Source organism: Ailuropoda melanoleuca, chromosome 2, assembly GCF_002007445.2.
Source record: "Ailuropoda melanoleuca isolate Jingjing chromosome 2, ASM200744v2, whole genome shotgun sequence".
Taxonomy (NCBI): Eukaryota; Metazoa; Chordata; class Mammalia; order Carnivora; family Ursidae; genus Ailuropoda; species Ailuropoda melanoleuca.
Genome location: NC_048219.1, coordinates 69,430,129 through 69,447,272, shown reverse-complemented (window position 1 = coordinate 69,447,272; position 17,144 = coordinate 69,430,129). Strand labels below are relative to the sequence as shown.

Sequence of the window (17,144 nt, the reverse complement as noted above, 5' to 3'; positions counted from 1 at the left end):
GAAAAAGCTAGTTCAATCATATGTTTATAAAACTTTCCTATTATTTTATCAGTCACTGAAAGATTTTCTTACATGACTAAGTTTGAAGAAGGTATTGTTTTTTAAAATATCACTACATTGTTAGAATGGTCTTCCCTTTCAGAAGCCTGTATATTTTAGCCCAGTGTTGTTACCATTGTCTGTGGCAAGAATCCCTTTAAGAACTGGTTTAAAAGTCATGAATCTTCTCGGAGAAAAATATAAATACACATAAAAATTTATATACAATTTCAAGGGTTTATGGATCTCTTAAAATACCAAATTACTAAGTTCTGGTCTAGCCTATCAATTACTGATGGCATTTTACATTAAACAACATATACAGTTTTACCAATTGTTCTCACTTCAATAAATCTTCCTTCTTTGGACTGCTTCCCTCATTACCATAACTACTGACCAGAAATTGCAAACTACAACCTATCACTGCACAACTCTTAGGGCTTACAGTTTTTAAAATAGAGTTTAAAATTTAAAAATAGGGTTTTTTGTTGATGGTAGTGATTTCTGCTTTTGGGGTTTTTTTGTTTTTTTTTTAAGATTTAATTTATTTATTCAAGGGGGAGAATGAGAGAGCACGAGCTGGGAGGGGAGGGGCAGAGGGAGAGGAAGAAGCAGACTCCTTGCTGAGCAGGGCATCCAACACAGGGCTCAATCCCAGCACCCTGGGATCATGACCTGAGTCGAAGGCAGACCCTTAACCGACTGAGCCACCCAGCCACCCCTACTTTTGGTTTTTTAATCTAAGTACGTTTGATGGATAATTTTCCATTCTAATCAACATAACTAAAATAAAAGTCACACAAAAAATAGCAATAAACCACCACCTCAAATCATCAACTTGAAAAATATCTTTTGATATTATAAAAATTAAAAATTTAGAATGCACTGCAAAATATTACCCATCTACATAAGGTCTCAAATAAAGGAGGAAAAAAACACATAAAATCTTTATTGGAAGAAATAAAAATTGCCAAAGTAGAAAATAAGACATGCCTAAAAGAGAAAAATTCTAAGAAGTTGTAATCAGTTAACATAGTGCCAAACTACGCAGAGAAGTAGAGTTTCATGACCAGGTAAACACCATCAGATCTGGTGTTTAAGATGTCACCAGAGCAGGACACCTGGTGGCTCAGTCGGTTAAGCATCTGCCTTTGCCTCAGATCGTGGTCTTGGGGTCCTGGGATTGAGCCCCACACCAGGCTCCCTGCTCAGCAGGGAGTCTGCTTCTCCCTCTGCCCCTCCCCCCAGCTTGTGCGCTCTCCCTCTCTCTCAAATAAATATTTTTTTTTAAAAAAATGACACTAGAGCAGTTTCAGCAGAGTAAGTAAGGCAAAAGTGAGACAGCAAAGGATTAAGAAATCAGTGCACAGTGAGGATGTAAACATTGAGGGTAGAGTATTCTGAAACGTCCAGAAGCAAAAGGCTAAAAGAGGACCTGTAAGTCAAGGGGATCATGATAAGATCGACAGAAGTTTCTGTGTGTCTGGTGGCCCTGTGCTACGCACTGGAGACACAAAATTATATGTCATATCTTCATCTCCCAGGAGTGTCTAGTCTAGTAAGAGAGAGCAATGCTAACGGGTAATTATAATTCTTCAATAATAGAGATCTGCACAGAGAATTCTGGGAAAACGGGAGGCACCTCCCACCTTCTTCCGAAGGACAAGGAGATACCTCCTTGAAGGTGTAAAGAAAAGGAGTGATCAAACCAGAGAAAAAGGGCATTCAAGTCAGACTGGACGTCACAAGCCATTGTGTGAAGCAACTGGTGTGGCTCAGGGTAAAGTGCTCGGCTGGGAGTCGCAGGGGTGCTGCGATCTTCAGTAAATCAGTAAGTTAGCGCATGAAATCATCCACTGGGAAAGACGCCAAGGGTGGCAGCTGTCAAGGCAAGCAAGACAAAGGCATGGAAGCAAGGTGCCCACAGGTCTCACCAAGATGAGTGAACACGGGCTGCAGACGAGAAACACCAACAACGAGCCTGAGAAAATACGGAGCCTGAGGGCCTGAAGATTACACAAAAGTGAGGGAGACAGAATGTGGGGCGTACGGAAGGAGAAAGGTCCATTCAAAGCAGAAAAGCCTGGAGTCTGGGTTCCTAGAAGGAAAGCAGCTGGAGCGGCAGTAACAGTAGCTGGACCAAACGAGGCGGAGGAGTCTCGAGACCACTATGGGACGACAAGGTGAAGTCAGCTGGGACAGTGCTGCGAGCAAGAATGGAAAGATTATAAACCACAGAGGCTCCACTACCAACGAAAGCGGGGAGGAGCAGGAATAAGTCAGGAGCCTTGAAATCGAGCCCCCACTTTACCTTGCAGCCTTGTGCAAGTCACCTGCCTCTCCTGGGTCTCCCTTTCTGCACCGATAAAATTAACTGGCTGGACTAAATGGTCATTTCGATTCCTAAAATTATATCGGACAGCTTTTGAGTATGGAAATAATAGCTATGGGGCTGAGAAGGCATTCATAAGCTGAGTTGAAAAACTCTTACCGTGATTTCTTACCCAAAGTCATAAACGTTCCATTAGTAACTTTCTTCCCCATGAGACGTTAAACTTTTCAAAGACTTTTTACATATATTTTCTAATATAATCCTAACCACCCCTCTGTGGGAGCTCTATAATCCCTATGTTATAACTAAAGAAACTGAGATTCCACAAGGCTGAAGAAAGTGTAGCTTTGGATTGGTAAAGTCAATCTTTTTTTCCTAATATAGAGATTCTACTTGGATGCTTCAAAATAACCCATGCCTTATTAACATTTGGGTTTTGAAAATTCATTCCTTCAGCAAGTAACAGGGTGCCCACTAGCTGTATTAAAGCTAAAAATGTCCTTCTAGGAATCCATCAGATTACCTGATCGCTGAAATGAACCAAGGGATTATTGAACTCTATTAAACTTTCATATAATGTTGAAACAAAGCTTTGTAAATGAAAACAAATCAAAATAAGTCCATGTATACACTTACCTATAGGGTTTGGTATCGAATATGGTAGAAAAACAGCCTTACTGAAGCCATCTACTCTTACATAATTGCTGTAAGTCGAACACTGACTGAGTCAGATCAAAAATTTTATTTTCCAAATAATGATTCTCTTCTCTTCAATCTTCTAAATAATAGGTCGCAAATTGTTAATTATAATACCCAGTTCATACCAACTACATACTAACAGGACTAATCAAGAAAGCAAAAAAAAAATTCCTAGGTCCTCAAAAGGAAGAAATAATTATTTATGAACTATCCTTTCCTTGTGAATTCATCCACTAAAAATTCATTTTATATTTTTATATTATTCCTTTTTAGGATATTATTTGCTTCCTTGGTGATTATAAAAGTTTCAAGTTTATTTTCTAAACTACAGGCAGTAGCCTCTTTTCTGCAAAATGTGGATCAGTTTAGTTAAAGGAATTTACATACATCTTTTCAGGTCAGATAATACTTTACAAATTAATTCTTTAAACAGTTAACTGCAACAGATCTTATGTTATACGATTGACTAAAAAAAATCTCTCCTTGGCATTCATTCATGACCATTTAGCATTTTTAGATCAATGGCAAAAATCTGTGAATTCATAAGTACACAACATATTTTACAGGAAATTCTCCACCATAAACTGTCTTTTCTACCTAAGTTCAATAAAAGTCAATCAACAAAAGATGATCACCAAGTGGCTTATATGCATAAGGCACTGTACTATGTGACCCCAGTAACATTTAACCAGTGGAAAGAATAAACAACCTGAGCATTGTAATTTAGCAGTCATCTTTAACTCCATGCTCTGTAGGATTTGACCTTGCAAACTGAAACATTACATGTAAGATCCTCATTTAGAAAACTGGAAGAAAAAATAATAATTCTATGTGATGAAATAAATTTACCAAAACCAGGAGTATACATATTGCTTTTCCTCATATATGTTCAGTTTAAGAGAAAAAAAAAACATGTAAAATCAAAAATACAGACGAATACTGAATGTATGACCCAAATTCTATCATAACAGGTAAAGTCCCTATTGTAACACTACGAGTTCACCAATCTCACTTGGCTGTTAACTCTACAAAGATGACCTTCAAGAAATACGTAAAAAATTCTATCTTGATCAGGCAGGGAAAGCTCCAGAGCTCCTGCCATGCAGTGATAAGCCCCTTCATCCCCTGGTTTCAGAAAAATCATCCTAGGAAGGAATTTGATAGACTCATTAAACAACAACCTGAAAGGATTTGTGCTTTCTTTCTTAGATCACTATTCCAATGACTTCATTCCAGCTCACATTTCAATTCATCCTGAAAAATGAAAGAGGTTAACATGTCCTTTATGGAATACTCAAGTGGATCAGTTTCAACTTCTGGGTGAACTACTCATATAAATATCCAAAGATCCAGATCACCTAACTAAATAGTGTGTGCACAGCAATCCCAGTGGTCAGATTTCAAAGTTCCATTTTTTAATACCAAAGTACAAACATCACCGTAATACTCACTTTCAGTTTCTTGTTTAGTTTACAGCAGTATCTGTACACCATTGCCAAGTTCAGAGGTCCAAAATCTGCATAAAAACTGAGATTTTTTTTAAAAAAGTATATTTAGTAGAAATATAATTTTCAGTAACATCATTGCTCATTTTTATTTTCATTAAAATTGCAAACAAATTTCAGTTATCGTCAAGAATAAGGGTCAATACATAACTGATTCACAGAATCCAAATAACTAACGGTGTCACTCTACTGAGGATCACCAATTACTATAACCAGTCTCCAGTCTCTTAACAGGGAGCTGTTTGGACAGTTGCAAGTTCTACCTCCTTCTATCTCCCTGCCGGGACATTCAGGAAAAGGACAGAAAAGCAGGCAACAAAAGAAGCAACAAGAACATAACATATATGTTCACTTCCTACTTTAATTTATCACCTTCTCAGTCACCAATTCTAATTATTCCTCTCAAACACTGCTCTCAGTTCTCAAGGATCTTCAATCTAGTGATCTTCTTTCAGTTTTCTTCTCCTTGAACTTTCTACATCATATGACACACTGGCCCATCTCCCTCTCCCCACCCCAGACATTCCAGGCTATAGTCAGCAGTCTGCAGCTCTCTCGAACCCACTATCATGAATTTCACTGATAACCCTATGGAAGAGAGATAGATGGCTTCCACACTTGAGACCCAGCATCAGCCTTTTCATCTTCAACTACCTTTGAACCTCACACCTACAAGTCCTTCCAATACCTGAAACTCAGAACATCTAAAACTCAACCCATCCTTCCTTCAAATCAGCCCACCAGACTCAAAACATTTGCTTCTCCCAGTGACTCGGGCATGAAACCTTTCAGTCACAACAGGGCAACAAATAAATATCAATTTAATTCTCATATACCAGAAAAGCTACTACTCAAAGTCATCCCTTGTTTTTCCATTCCTATGTTAGCAACGAATGGGCAGAACCTCTTCATCTCACATCTTTACTGTTTATTTTATTTTTTTTTAATTTTTTTATTCAACAGATGCAGAAACGCCAGCGAGAGAGGGAACACAAGCAGGGGGAGTGGGAGAGAAAGAAGCAGGCTCATAGTGGAGGAGCCTGATGTGGGGCTCGATCCCATAATGCCGGGATCACGCCCTGAGCCGAAGGCAGGCGCTTAACCGCTGTGCCACCCAGGCGCCCCACATCTTTACTGTTTAAATTCTCCCTCTCCCTTACCCAACCATCCTGTATTCCACTCCAAAGATTAATCTTCATAATATCTCACTTGTCACATATCTTCCCACCATTCAAAAATTTTTAACGGCTCCTTACTCCCTTTAAAATAATTCCTTGGCCCAGCAATCAGAGCCCTACACATCATGCCCCTAGCTTCCAGGATGATCTTATCTCCTAAAGGGCCCTATACGGAATCTGCATTCCAACAAACGTGTCCATTCCTTATTCTCAAATACGCCATGCGTATTCTTAATCCAAGTTTCAACTCACACTGGTCTCCCTGGCTAGAGTGCCCTCCTTTTTCTCTTTCTGTTCCTCTCTAGCTTCCTCAAAATCCAGTTCAAATCCTATCTTTCCGGTCACCCTTAGGAAACACTACCCTTGTCTCAAAGAGAGTTCCTAAAACTTACCATCTGAGACACTATCACATACCTGAGTTATCTTTTTCTTTAAGTGTAGATCCCACCTGCCCAATTACAGAGTAAGCCTCTCACTCTGGGTCTGTATCTTATACCATATAGGCTGAGAACAATATCGTGCTCATAATACATAACTTCAACGCATGAGTCCTCCTTATGAATATTTTGTTCACTAATGCTCAGATTCCATTTCACCTAGACCATAAATTTACTAAATATCAACTTAAAAAAAAAATCGATCTGCAAAAGACCTTTATTTTTGAGGGAGTCATTCACTTTTTTTCTGCTACCTAAATTATAGTATCATGTCATTACACTGCATCAAATCTGCCAGGAGCCACTTGTCTTACATAGGAATACTAAACATGTATTTTTTTTTAAAGATTTTATTTATTTTATTTTAACAGAGAGAGTGAGGGAGAGAGCATTAGCAGGGGGGAGGGGCAGAGGGAGATAGAGACGAAGAAGCAGACTCCCTACTAAGCAGGGAGCCCAAGGCCAGGCTTGATCCCAGGACCCTGAGACCGTGACCTGAGCTGAAGTCAGACACTTAACCAACTGAGCCACCCAGGCGCCCCTACAGTTGTATATTTTATCTACATTAAGCAAGTTGGTAATATTTTGGAACTTATATTCTAGGAAACACCAAAATTAGCTGTCCCTATACACAGGCTTCATGAGAATAAAAACACAGAGTTTCCAAAAAAGGAAACTTGCAATAATTTGAAATAAAAAGTTATTGATATATTTCTAAAGTTCCCAGTGTGCTGTTGTGTTGTAAGTATAAACAAAATACCCATGAATCCAAAATGAACTATGCTTATTATACCTAATTACTGACCAGTCTTGGACGGTCAACAAGAATCCACTCAAAAGAATCAAAATGAAAAAAATACATAAAAATAAGCGCCTACCAGCATGATTAAGACAGCCCTGTTTCTATCACAGAGATTTCCTTGTTCTTGAGTTATTGGAAGCAACACTCTTAGCTAATATCCCTTGTTTTTCCTACTCAAACATGAATGTTGACACTTGTAGAATGTTAAGGTAAATCTAGAATGTTTAGTTATGGTTTTATCAGCTTTTTAGATTCACTTTGAATAAATCTCAGGAAAGCATAAAGAATTCGAAACATCTAATTCCAGTTTTGTACTAACCATTAGAAACCAACTTCAGTTTCAAACTCAAAGTTGTATAGTTTCTAACTGCACAGCCAGCTTAGCCACGTGTACTTTTGGAAGCAACATGGTTAACAAACACACCTGTTTCCCCAAACATCAGATAAGTAAAGTGGTATACTTCAGTAAGATGGGAAAAAGTACATCAAATACAGACTATGTTGTTAAGTTGATCTTTACTCTCCCAATACGGCAGCCATTAGCCACCTGTGGCTATTTAAATTTAAATTAATTAAAGTTATACACCTTATTTCTATCACAGCATTATTTACAATAGCTAAGATATGGGACCAACCCAAGTGTATACACATAAATGATTGAATAAAGATGTGGTGTGTATGTGTAAACACACACACACACACACAGTGGAACATTAATCAGCCACAAGAAAGGATGAGATCATGCTATTTGTGATAACATGGATGGACCTAGAAGGTATAATGCTAAGTGGAATAAGTCAGACTGAGAAAGACAAATACTATATGATTTTATTCATATGTGGAATCTAAAACAACAAATGAATAAACAAACAAAAAGCAGAATCAGACCTATAAATACAGAGAGCAAACTGATGGTCGTCAGAGGAGAAAGGGGCGAGGGACAGACAAAATGGGTGATGGGGAGTGGGAGATACAGCCTTCCAGTAACGGAATGAGTAAGTCACGGAGACATAAGATACAGCATAGGGAATACAATCAATGGTATTGTAAGTGTTGTATGGTGACAGACAGCAGCAAATTTGTGGTGACTGTAGCATAATGTGTAGAGAAGCTGAATCACTATGTTGTACGCCTAAAATTAATGTAACATTGTGTCAACTATGTTCAAGTAAAAAAATTTAACGAATATTAAAGCTAAATAAATTAAAAACTCAGTTCTCCCATCATATTAATTAGCCCATCTCAAGCATTCAAAAGCTACATGTAGATAGTGACTACTGATTAGGAAAACGAAAATATAGAACATTTCCATCATTGCAGACAATATTCTGCACTGATAGAAAACACCAATCAAGATGAAAGGAGAACAAAAATAACTATAAAACACTAGCAAAATTGCCAAGTAACCTGAGTGAGGTACAGATAAAGCGTTTGAAGAAATTACTGTCTTTCCCCTTCAGAGGCCCACATAGTTCCCAACAGTGAAGTTAGGCTCTGGAATTCCTATCCTCTTTTGTTCAAGGGGGTCGTATTTCCAGAAAACCAATTTGAGACCTAGAACAGGGGAGGAGAGAAAAATAGAAGAGGATCCTGTCCCCGCAAAGAAACAAGTTGCTCTAAGAGCATCGGACAGCTGCAGCAAAGAAGCTGTACCTGCATCCTGGCCACGGCACCAGGTTAAGGGTAGAAGAGAAGCAATCTGAGCCCAGAGTTTCCCACTCACAAAATCTTAAAGCTAAATGGGCCAGCTTTCATATTTCACAAAAGGATGGATGAACCTCAAGTCATACTAAGAAATGCAGTCGAAACCTTTGCACAGCCAAGAACAATTTAGAACAGGTCTCCAAAAATCAGAATTGTTGCAGGCAAATACAAAGCCAACAAACTCTATCTTAAGGCCATTTCATATATTCTTTCTTCACAATGTTGGCATTTCTAAGAATATATATGTATTTATAATTATATAGTTTTATGTTTTTATATTGTTTTCTAACTGGTTAAATACATTCTGAAAATGTCAAGATCATTGGGGCAAAAATGGTCATGGCTGCTCACGCTTTTCTGGGTTATCACCAACTTTGGTATAATAAAATGCCATGAGTAAAGAAGACACCTTCAACAAGCTTCTTTTTTTTCTTTAGGTTTTTATTTAAATTCCGGTTAGTTAACATACAGAATAATATTAGTCTGAGGTGTACAATACAGTGATTCAACACTTCCATACAACGCCTGCTGCCCATCACAACAAGGGCCCTCCTTAATCCCCAGCCCTTATTTCACCCATATCCCCCCCGCCTCCCCTCTGGTAACCACCAGTTTGTTCTCTATAGTTAAGAGTCTGTTTCCTTGGTTTGCCTCTCTCTCTCTTTTTTTTTTCCCTTTGCTCACTGGTTTTGTTTCTTAAATTCTACATATGAGTGAAATCATATGGTATTTATCTTTCTCTGAATGACTTATTTGGTTAGCATTCTACTCTCTAGCTCCATCCACATCATTGCAAATGGCAAGATATCATTCTTTTTATGGCTGGGTAATATTCCACTGCATATATATACCACATCTTCTTTATCCATTCATCAATGGAGCCTTGGGCTGTTTCCATAACTAGGCTATTGTAGATAATGTTACTATAAGCATTGGGGTGCATGTATACCTATGAATTAGTATTTTCATATTTTTTGGGTAAATACCTAGCAACAACATCCTTCTTTATAAGAATCCTCCTCACCAGAGGTGGAGGAAAATGGAAACACATTTAATAAGCCAGACCATTACTAGAGAGAAACATTAAAATACAAAAACCAATTGATATCAATTGAAGTAAGTCAAATGTGGTAGAGAGTATAAAATATGTACTTGGGCAACTTGCAACCAAGGCAGCAGAATGAAGGAGTTGGGCTCAGGGTAGAAGAGAAGAAATGGAAGTCATCAACCTGGGGACAGTGAAAGAGGAGGAGAAATGGCAGAGATAAGCCCTGCAGAGACATAAGAAAGAAAAACCCTAGGGCTGACTGGGCTCCTAAGCCTGAAGTTAATGACACGGTAGATAGTGTCTACTCCATTCTGGCAATTCCCAGGAAGAGGCCTCCAGAGCCACAGCCAAGCAATGGCCACCACTTTTTCTTGGGTGGGGGAGAGAGGGGTAATCTGGTCTCATTTGGGCTCATTTGGGCAAGGAAAATCATGGGATATATTATTTGATTATTTCGGAGTACCCTCAGCTTTCCCTCCAAAGGAATGAATGAACGAACCAACTAATGAATCCCTTTTACCTATTTGTAAATTTCCCCTTCTAGGTTGGCAAATTATGGGTCAATAACCAGAATGAAACTCATGAATTATTCAGTAAAAATCAGTTAATCTGTCTTTTATTTGGTTAAGTATAAATAGTTAAAATCAAATTCTTTCCTGTTTTAAAAAGAAAGAAGTTTTTAAAAAATGGAGTCTTGTAAGTAGGGAGGGGAGAGAAGGGAGAGTCATCTCCTTCCGGGGAGGACAAAGAAATGGGAGCCCAAGGAACAGAGCAATCGTTTACCAGGGTCATCCACTGCCCACAGTATCACCCAATACCCACAGTGTCACCTAATACCCACAGTGCTGGTCCTACAGATTTGAAGTGAAATATAAATTGGACCTAAAAGCCTTTTTGCTATACCTACAGTGTCTAAGTCTTCTTATAATATTTATGAAGTTTATGACATATCATTATTTTGTGTTTGGTTTTTCAAATAAACTCTAATTTAAGTGGGTCCATTCTCAGAGAAATCGTTGTCTAAAGTGCTATTATATCTTATTCTACATATCAGAAGTTTCATCTAAAAATTTTCAACTCCTCAGTGAAAAGATAACCTATATTCCAAGCAGTACTCATTCATTCAACAAAATTTACGACCACCTACTCTGGACAAGGCACTCTAAGTTAGTATATTAATCAGAGTGCCCACAATACAAAAAAAAATTTTTTTTAATTTTATTTATTTGGGAGAGGGGCAAAAGGGGAGGGAGAGGGAGAGATAATCTTGAGCAGACTCCACGCTGAGTGTGAGCCCAACACAGGGCTCGATCTCACAACCCCTAAGATCACAACCTGAGCCAAAACCAAGAGTCAGATGCTCAACAGACTGAGCCACCCAGGTGCCCCTACAAAAAAATTTTTTAACTGCTTTATAAATAGGATGGAAAAATTCCATAAGCTTATTGTAAGGATACCAACTTTTCAATTTTTTACCAGCACTGCTGACAGTTTTTGTCTATTCATGCACTCACTCACTCAAATATTTACTGAAAGCCTGCAGACTATTCCCTACTTAAAAGGAACTCACCACCTAATGAAAAGACAAGTAAACCTTATCACAGTGTGATAAATGCTGAGTAGCAGTACCCTCCAAAGCACAGTGAGATTACATTTTTGTGTGTATATGTATAAAATTCTGGTGAAATTAATCGGGGCAGTCCCCTGGGCTCCACACACCACCTAATATTTTCCCTGTCACTGGAATATTATCCACACCCCTCCAGTCAGATGACAAAGTTCTTGTACATGGCTGAAACTCATAATAATCAAATTTCAAAAAGGCTTCAATTGCTCAGCAAACACTAATCTACGATCAAAGTACACCCTGAAGCCCTTATAACTCAAGGCTTATGCTCAAGCCCTTGTGGCATAAACTACACACTGACATTGACTTCCAGGGAAGAGCGATGGCACATCGAAGAAACTCCCCAGCTCCATGTCAGTCACATAGAGTCTGATAGAAAACTAAAGACCACTGAGAAGCAAGGGGTTCCAGTCCCAACTTGATCACTCAGTGTCCCTGGGCTGGTGCCTTAGCCTCTCTGGGACTCCACATCCTCGTCTATCAGATGAAGCTGTTGAATTAAGGCTTCAGAAGTTCTTTCCAAATATTGTATCATATCATATATATCACACTTCTGGCCATTATACACATTATAGACTATTATATATATTATAATATATACTGTGTGTTTGTGTGTGTGTGTGTGTGTGTGTGTGTGTGTGTGTATGCATATGTACTAAAGAGTCTAAGACTCTAAGGCACCTGGGTAGCTCAGTCAGTTAAGTGTCTGCCTTCTGCTCAGGTCAGGATCGAACCAGGCATCAGGCTCCCTGCTCAGTGGGGAGTCTGCTTCTCCCTCTCCCTCTCCCTTTGCCCCTCCCCTTGCCTCCCCTCCTGTCGTGTTTTCTCCCTCACTTGGACTCTCTTTCTCTAAAAATAAATAAAATCTTTCAAAAAAAATAAAAGAGTCTAAGACTCTAGTTATACATATTGGACAAACCCATTCAACAGTTCACATGTTTCCCAAGGGCTACTGCCCTATTGGGTGCATTCCACCCTCTCAGTGTGTTGAGTCTGGGCACAAAGGCATTTCCCTCAGGATATCTCCTCCAAGAAGGGGAAGAACCTCAGAGCTTTTGCCCTGAAATTCACTATGCTTTCTACACAGCTGGGGAACAAACCCACAGACCAGAAAGTGGCTTCATAAGGTAGGAAGCTTCATCTTATTACCATTTATTTGCCTGCATGAAGTTTTATATTTGTTGATATCACAAAGGAAGCCAGTATCAACTCTTGACTCCTGGTCTTTGGTACATTATTCTAGGTTTTTAGGAAAGTCCAGGTACACAATACCAGAAGTATGAGGAAGCTTTCTCCACTTAGTACCTTCTTACCCCGGGGCAAGTAGCAAGGCCCTGCTGCTGGTATAAAATGGGTTAGTGTTGCCACTTTGCCTTACAGCCAGACAACAGACTAGATGGTATCAAGGAAGCTTCCAACATCAGAGTCCGTCATTCTGTGATTTCCCTCTTTGGAGTAAGTCAATTAATGAAAACTCCCTCTGAGACTCGCAGTAATGAAAGCGATAGGAGAGTTCTTCAGGAATGCCCTGATAAAATTAAAATTCACTCCCACAGAAACATTCCCAAGCAGTATAAGTTAACCCCTTTACTCAATGGCAGGTATTGAAGGCAAGAGGACTGTGCAGACAGTACACTCACGGCTTTGGTAGAAAACAGAATGATGACTGATGCCCTGTACCTAAAAGACTAACCGTCCTCACATTTCATAAAGCAACTAAGCCCTTGAAAAGGAAAACAATTACTCTAAAACCCAGTGATGATCATATTACCCCTCTAGGCTCTTGGAATTAAAAGCAAAACCCTCATGCTTGCCTGTGAGGTCCAGGCTGGTGCAGCCCCTACCTCTCTCTCTTTGGGGTTTCATCTCCCTGGTTTTAATACTAGTAAGCTCCAGCCAAGCTATACCTGTTAGTCCCTGCCTCAGGCCTTCAGCACATCACCCTACCAGGCCTAGTTAACTTCTGCCTACCCTTGAGGTCTCAGCTCCAGTCACACTTCCTCAGGAACTTCTTCTCCAATCCTTTTCCCATGCCCACCTCGGCCCTCACCCCACTTCACACATCCCCCCACAATCTGGCCCCATCCCCACAGGCCAGGCTCCATTGTTATGCGCTTCTATTTGATTACTATCCTCCCTACCGCCCACTGGACTTTAGAAGCTCCATGAACACAGGGCTGGGTTGGAATGTGCTCACCGTTATGTTATAGCCTTAGCACCTGACACAGAGATGACTGAGCAAGGAATGAAAGACTAAGATGTGGTTGGTACATCTGCAAAAACACTGCCTGTGTCCATTTAATCCTTCTAAGTCATATAGAGATGACTGGGGAGAGATACCAGATATCACATTTTATTAGCTTTGGGCACATAATAAAACTAATTAGACAAAATTGACAAAAATGACCTAAGTAGTAAAAGGAGTACAGGGGAAGGAGACTAGCAAGATGGCCCACCTCTCTACTGCAGGGAAAGGTCTAGAGCCCAGCCCCACCATCCCCCCCACTTCAGCCTGTATCTTTATCACCGGCTTGCTCCCAGGTGGCCTGCTCCAGAAATAACCCCCAATCTAAAGACTCACCCCGAATATACATCACCCCAACTCCTTTTGTCTTAGCAGCCCCTTCAGTTCTGAGAATTTTGCCACATTAAAATCATCCTAAGCCTTTACTTTTGGGTTTTCTAGCTGTAGGCAATCTGCTGTAAGGCTTGTGGAACGAAGCGCAATGTCGGACCCTAGTCAGGGTCTATCAGGACAGGAAAGGCACTATTTTACAAGCCCATTCACGGCTTCCTAGAAGAGACCTTTCTAAACCTTTTTATCTCACATTTAGGAAAAAAATAAAGTTTTTAACGTTTCAGATTAATTAACCTCATAGAATCAATAACTGACTACCAGAACTAATGTAAATGCTATATTAATAGCACATCCTCTTAAAAGAAAGAAATGAATAGAATAAGAAATCAGTTATTTGTGGGCCACCTCAGTGGCTCAGTCATTAAGCGTCTGCCTTCGGCTCAGGGCGTGATCCCAGGGTCCTGGAATCAAGCCCCGCATTGGGCTCCCTGCTCCGCTGAAGGCTGCTTCTTCCTCTCCCACTCCCCCTGCTTGTGTTCCCTCTCTCACTGGCTGTCTCTCTCTCTGTCAAATAAATAAATAATGAAAGAAAGAAAGAAAGAAAGAAAGAAAGAAAGAAAGAAAGAAAGAAGAAAGAGAGAGAGAGAGAAAGAGAGAGAGAGAAAGAAAGAGAGAGAGAGAAAGAAAGAGAGAGAGAGAAAGAAAGAAAGAAAGAAAGAGAAAGAAAGAAAGAAAGAAAGAAAGAAAGAAAGAAAGAAAGAAAGAAAGAGAAAGAAATCAGTTATTTGGGATGCCTGGGTGGTTCAGTCGGTTAAGCGCCTGACTCTTGATTTCGGCTCAGGTCTTGATCTCAGGGCTGTGAGACTGAGCCCCCGTCAGGCTCTGCGCCAGGCATGAAGTCTGCTTAAGATTCTCTCTCTCCCTCTCCCTCTGCCCCTAAACCCCCTTCTCTCCCTCTCAAAGGAAGAAAGAAGGAAAGGAAGGAGGGATGGAAGGAAGAAGGGAAGGAAGGAAGGAAGGAAGGAAGGAAGGAAGGAAGGAAGGAAGGAAGGAAGGAAGGAAGGAGTTATTCAAGGATCCCTAGTTCAGAAATCTCAATCTGGAATAAAAATGAGAATTATTAAGTAAGCCAAAAAACAAAGTCATATTGTTTCTTCTAAAGCCTGCCACAAAACCCATGCCCTTTAGCCATGTTTATAAGAGAGTCCCACTCTCACACAGAGCCTATTTAGTCCTATTTTGTACCAAAGGCTAATAAAATATGATGTCTAGTTTCTACACCCATAGTATATTAGACTCATCAGACAGACCATAGGGAAGAGGCAGCTATTAGGGGCTGCTACACTGACAGTAATGTCAAAAGCTGACCCAATAGTAAGCAGCACCTAAAACGTACTCAACTTCTAGTAGTTAAGCCACTGATAAAAACTGACTGAATAAATTAAAATCAGTAAAAGATAACAAGATGTTTAGCAAACAGGCACCATCTGCTACATAAACAGAGAGCCCTTCATTACTTAGAAGCAGCTAAAACCATTCCTGAATTATAGTGAAACTGTACAACCAATGAACTTATAATAGAGTCTGAGTATTACAGAAAAAAAAAGCAAATTATAAGCAGTAAACAAGAAGGCAGAAATGCAGATTCATCTTAGAAAAGTTCCACAAATTATAAAATTGCTTTCATATTTCAAGATGTGATATCCCAACTCTTTGTAAGAGCTGTCTCCCTGGAATGCCACATTCCCAGACACAATCAGATAAATGCATTACTACAGTATATCCATCAGGGAGAACAAATGTGAAATAAAACATCTTTTCCAGCTCTCCAAAAGAAAATTAAATTTTATAACAAAAGAACAAGTCCAAATTAGCAAATTCTTCATCAATAGGATGTGAACATCTTTAAAATATTAAAATATTTTAATATTAAATGTTTAATTTAATACATGAAACATTTTATTCAGGGGCACCTGGTGGCTCAGTTGGTTAACCCTCTGCCTTCAGCTCAGGTCATGATCTCTGGGGCCTGGGATTGTGCTCTGCATAGTGGGGCTCCCTGCTCAGCAGGGAGTCTGCTTCTCTCTCTCTCTCCCCCTCTGCCCTTCCCCAGTGCTTGTTCTCTCACTCTCTCTCTCTCAAATAAATAAAATCTTTAAAAAGAAAAGAAAAGAAACACTTTATTCAAAAACTATAGTTCATACAAGCTATTTCCTATAAAGGAATTCACTGTCAACTACAAATAACTGTGATCATTCACCAGATGTTTCCAAGTTATGAGGACCAGGAATAAATAGTACATACTTTAAATAAATAAGGTGATATTTTGATGGTTCTCATTCAACATCTGATTCTTTGATGGTCCTGGAAATATTTAGATGATCAACAAAACCAAAGTTTTTTAAGGTAAATTGCAACTAAACCTCAAAAAAAGTTTTTTTTAAAGAAACAATGAATTTGGGGCGCCTGGGTGGCTCAGTCATTAAGTGTCTGCCCTCGGCTCAGGGCGTGATCCCAGGGTCCTGGCATCAAGCCCCACATCGGGCTCATCCACTGGGAGCCTGCTTCTTCCTCTCCCACTCCCCCTGCTTGTGTTCCCTCTCTCGCTGGCTGTGTCTCTCTCTCTGTCAAATAAATAAATTAAATCTTTAAAAAATAAAATAAATTTTAAAAAAATTAAAAATAAATGTGTTGGTCTTTAAAAGAAAGAAAGAAAGAGAAAGAAAGAAAGAAAGAAAGAAAGAAAGAAAGAAAGAAAGAAAGAAAGAAAGAGAAGGAAAAAAAAAGAAAAGAAGAGAAAAAAAAGAAACAATGAATTTGACACTTAAACTTAGAAAGCCCAGTTCAAATCAGGGAGTCAGAAAGGAACAAGTAAATATCTAAAAATCCTGAGCAGGCATTATCTGATTTCTCCTTAAAGATCACAAAAGACAAAGACTTCTCCTTTACTTTAATTATAAACCCCCCTTTTTACTTCCTTTCCCCATCCCCAAAACAAAACCAAGCAATAAAAAGGCAAATCCTCCTTCTGATTTACATACATTGCCTACTTTAAGGTGTCCCTTTATCCCAGTCACCCAGGCCAGAAACCTTGAACTTACCTTCAATTCCTCACCCTCTCCCCAACCTGGTCAATCCCAAATACAGTCAATCCATCCCTTCTAGCTTCTTCTCACCCCACCCCACCCCCCCCAC

General features: G+C 39.5%; 1 protein-coding gene across 4 annotated transcripts in view; it reads right to left on the bottom strand.

Annotated features, from left to right (window-relative positions):
- The window catches only part of CDC14A (cell division cycle 14A), a 167,540-nt gene that overhangs the window by 141,076 nt on the left and 9,320 nt on the right, over positions 1–17,144 (bottom strand). For 3 of the 4 annotated variants that reach the window (XM_011226918.3, XM_034653979.1, XM_034653977.1), the window contains exon 3: positions 4,522–4,597. The exons of the other annotated variant lie outside the window; for it this stretch is intronic. In XM_011226918.3, coding sequence (XP_011225220.1) covers positions 4,522–4,597 — 76 coding nt within the window. The remainder of the gene's footprint in view (positions 1–4,521; positions 4,598–17,144) is intronic. 4 annotated transcript variants of the gene reach the window in all.